Source organism: Cyprinodon variegatus, unplaced genomic scaffold (assembly GCF_000732505.1).
Source record: "Cyprinodon variegatus isolate N-32 unplaced genomic scaffold, C_variegatus-1.0 Scaffold1263, whole genome shotgun sequence".
NCBI classification, from domain to species: Eukaryota; Metazoa; Chordata; class Actinopteri; order Cyprinodontiformes; family Cyprinodontidae; genus Cyprinodon; species Cyprinodon variegatus.
In genome coordinates, this window is record NW_015151716.1 from 92888 (window position 1) to 96962 (window position 4075).

Consider the following 4075-nt stretch of genomic DNA (forward strand, 5'->3'; position numbering starts at 1 on the left):
TGCTAGGATCCAGGACATGAACCAAATAAAACTGAACAGAAAGACTGACAGAAAGACAAGCAATGATCTGGCACTGAATGCTCAGGCTGAACTGAATACAAACTAGAGGAAACAGGTGAAAGGAATAAATTATAATGAGGCAGGGAGGGAAAAACCACAGGTGAAAGGAATGACTAATTAAGGGAGAGCAAACAGGCCAGATCATGACAAACCACAAAGATTATCTGGATGAGGCTAATTATTTTGATGGTTTTTATTTATTTAAACACCAACAGACCATAATGAAAATGAGTTTAAATGAAACCAAACAAAAGCGTCTAGTTTTAATTTTTGAGGAGTAAAAGTAAAACTATCTAAAAAAAATAACGACTCCAGTAAAGTATAGATAGCCAACATTTCAACTTAGGGTCTTTTTTTACAGTATAATAATTTAAATGTAAACCTTTGATTTTATTTCATGAACTCAATGGTAAGAAACTTGAGAAAAGAAATGTCATTGATAAAGGCTTTGGTGCCAGAAGCTGTCTGAGTTCCAAAGTTGGTGCATTTTCATTCTTTTACATATTCCATTATATTTTAGGACAAATATTATAATATTTTAAATAGTGTATTATACCATGCACTCTGGCAAGGTCTTTGAAATTTGATCAAATTAAAAGAAGAAAGACCCCATCAAATTTAATGTTGCTTCTTAACTACTTAACTGTCATCAGCTGCTTTTTTTAAAGGTTGAAGTAAAAAGCATGCCCCCTATTTTTAAACACCTGACCCAGCACACTTTCATCTCTCTCCAACAGGTTGGTGGTTTTGACGGCAGCAGACGCCTGCGCTCTGTTGAGGCCTTCAACCCTGACACTTATCTCTGGAGAGATGTGGCCTCCATGATTAGGCGCCGCAGCAACTTTGGCATCGGAGTGGTTGAAGGTCGACTTTATGTTGCTGGAGGCTTCAATGGCTTAACCACCTGCAACAATGTGGAGTGTTACGATGCCGATACAAACAGGTGGTCAGAGGTCTGTAGTATGGGAATCTCCCGCAGTGCTCTTAGCTGCTGTGTAATAACCGGCCTCCCCAACATGGCTGATTATGTGATCCCTCGATGCCACCTGCCCCTGCTTCCAGTAGAGCAAGTAGAATTATAAAGCTTCTCCTAGAACACCCTCTATGATGTCATCATTTAAAACATTCACAACTGCAGCTTTGTGTTATCAATAAACTATTTGCAGCATCAAAACACTGTCCAGAGGGTTTTTATTTTTATTTTTGTACTATTATTTTCCAAAGGACTGTTTTGTCTTTGAGGTGGTTGCTAATGCAAAAGTAATTGAACACAAATTTTTGTTTATATACCATTTGGTTGCTCTTGAAACAGCCTGTTATACAGTAGCAGCCATTCAAAATGGCCCTTCCCAGTCAAATGCCATCGGAGTGGCAGCCCACTCCCCTGCAACTCCCAGCAAAATCCCCTCCATGAACCCAACATCATTTTGTTTACTCCGATTCCACCCTTTCTCTGAATTACAGTGTCTGACCAGGAGATGACGCTTCTCTGTAGTTCTTAATGTCCTCAGATCCCGACAGAAAGAATATTTTAGTACAAAGATTGATGATTTAAAAAAATGCATTGTAGGGGACCAACCAAGGGACAGCCAAAAACCCATTAAGAAAATTGGGTAATTTTTAAATGGCTACTACTGTCTTTGTAAATGTTTAAATGCACTTGTTTTAAAAATTTTCAAAACACTTATGATATATTTTTGTTTTTGTCAGCCACCATCCACCATCCAGCCCTATAATCAGCTTCAGCTGCTGCCACTAATTGCCCCCACATCATTCCACCTCTTTCCCCACCTTTATATACCTGCCTCACTCTGCATAGTAAATGCATTTGGTTGCTCTGCCTGTTCCCGTCACTCTGCCTCACTGGGAACGTTGCAGCTTCAGTCCATGTCAGATCTTCACTACAGATTCNAAAAAAAGAAAAAAACAATTGTATTGTCTTATTTCAAGTGCATACTATTTAATTATCTTATTTTAAGAGTAAAAATACTCATTCCGTTGGCAAATCATCATATTTATCTACTCAGATTGAGGGTTATTACACTTAATTTAAGAAATTTTTACTTATTTCTAGATCGTTTTTGCAGTGTATAATCTTTTTGCTGCTGTAAACACCAGAATTTCCCCATCGTGGGACAATAAAGGGATTTTCTATTCCTTTTTTTATTCTTTTCTTGCTTGTGATATTGTTGATCTCATATTCTGTAGCTTTGCAAGGGAGAGTCTGCCTGCAGGTGCAATAATCATCAGTCAGATTACTGGTGGTCTATTTTCTCTCCTTCACCTTACGGAGCACATATGCATGCATTCACTACAAACAGAAAGTTGAAAACATCTCTATTTAAAGATGCTGCTGAATCTGATGGACAATCCACCATCATGTTAAAAATGTTTTCCTCTGAAATCAAATCCAAAGTAATCCAAACACAGCAGCTTCTCTGCTCCATCTCATCCACAGGTTCCACAGACTGGTCTCCTCTGAGCTTCATCATGTTGACTCTGAGGATCACAGCACTGATCCTGATGGTTGGAATCACTGCTGATATCATCAGAACCAGAGGTGAGCAAACTGGACCAGATGGAGCAAATCTACAGAATTTTGATGTTAACTGTTTTTTTTTTTCTTTCCTTCTCAGGAAACAAGAAGCCTCAGAAAGACGTTAATGTAAGAGAAACATATATGAACAAAATATTCATAGATATTTTACAGATAGATTCTAAATGAAAAACCTGTTTCCCAAAAATTAAGTTTCCAGTTTTTAAGATTAAATCTTTTCTCCTTGTTCTCTTTGCTGAGATTCTGTTTGAATGCAACAGATTTACAAGCTGTTGCAGCAACAATGTTCTTGTTTAAATCCCAGTTCTGTTCTTTTTCTGTACAATTTGCATATTTTCAAATGACAGAACAAATATATTAATAAACGATGAAGACCTTAAATAGTGTTAAACTGTTATTTTTTCAGAGAAATAAATAGATCTCTGTCATAGCATTTATGATGCTTTGAAAATTCTCTTTAAATGTTCATTTTGTTTCTATAACTGTATTATAAAGGTTAATGTTTGGTTTTATCTCACAGGTTCATGATGCTGTTGATGAGGATGCAGTAGATTATGAAAATGATGGAGAACGTTCTGCTGCTGCCACAATCAGCTGACCTTCATCACATCAATACAGTTTATACTAAAACCTTTATTCATTGACTTTATTTGATTTTGCTTCAATTTTCATGTGTACATTTTTTAGTTTCCCAATAAATGTACAAAATGATTTCTCTAAGCTTCAATTTTAATCTATAATAAAATAAACCCCAGAATCTCAGGATTTGTTCTCAGACTAAAATCAGGAGGCAGACAGACAGAAACTGATTAATGTGTCATTATCTCAATCAAATACATTTATTATCACAATTAAATGCTGACCTGTTCCCCTTTAAAGTTAAAATTCCTAATCAGAGACACATCAAATTATCATATTTGTTCTCAAAACCATCCAAGACTTCAATTCTTTAACCACATAAAAGCAGTTAGTAACTAATGGCTAACTCCAATAAGAATCCAGCCAATCAGAGCATAAAGAGAGCAATGTGTCATTGTCTCAGTGACATCATATATATGCTGAAGAGCCAAACAGAGGCAGATAAAACTATTGCCACAATTTTATTTTATTTTTTGATTTTTTGCTTGTGTAGCTTTTTTATTTTCCGTTAAATGTAAAACATAACTGCAGATTGTTCCCCATGAAAATTAAAACTCTCCATATGATCAATCAGAGTCACACTAAATGGTCACATTTGTGCTCCTCAAAAATGTCTGCAACAACATAAAAGTCTCATGCAGCTTTTAAAAATAACTCCCCCCTATAATATCCAATCAGTTTGTTCCTTTGAGTAGGAAGAACAGAGAATAAAGAAAACAATCATTAACCCTTTAAAGCCAAGTCTATCGTATTTGATACATGAGTTTTTCAGACTTCTGCATCATTAGTGTGACATTTATGTTGTTGAAGTCTGAAAAA

The 4075-nt window shown here is 35.9% G+C and overlaps 1 protein-coding gene across 1 annotated transcript in view; it reads left to right on the forward strand.

The window, feature by feature from the left end:
• Nucleotides 1–1142, forward strand: part of LOC107102496 (kelch-like protein 10) — a 13011-nt gene extending 11869 nt beyond the window's left edge. Inside the window, exon 5 of the mRNA XM_015401825.1 lies at nt 798–1142. Coding sequence (XP_015257311.1) covers nt 798–1142 — 345 coding nt within the window. The remainder of the gene's footprint in view (nt 1–797) is intronic.
• Nucleotides 1143–4075: the final 2933 nt, after the last annotated feature.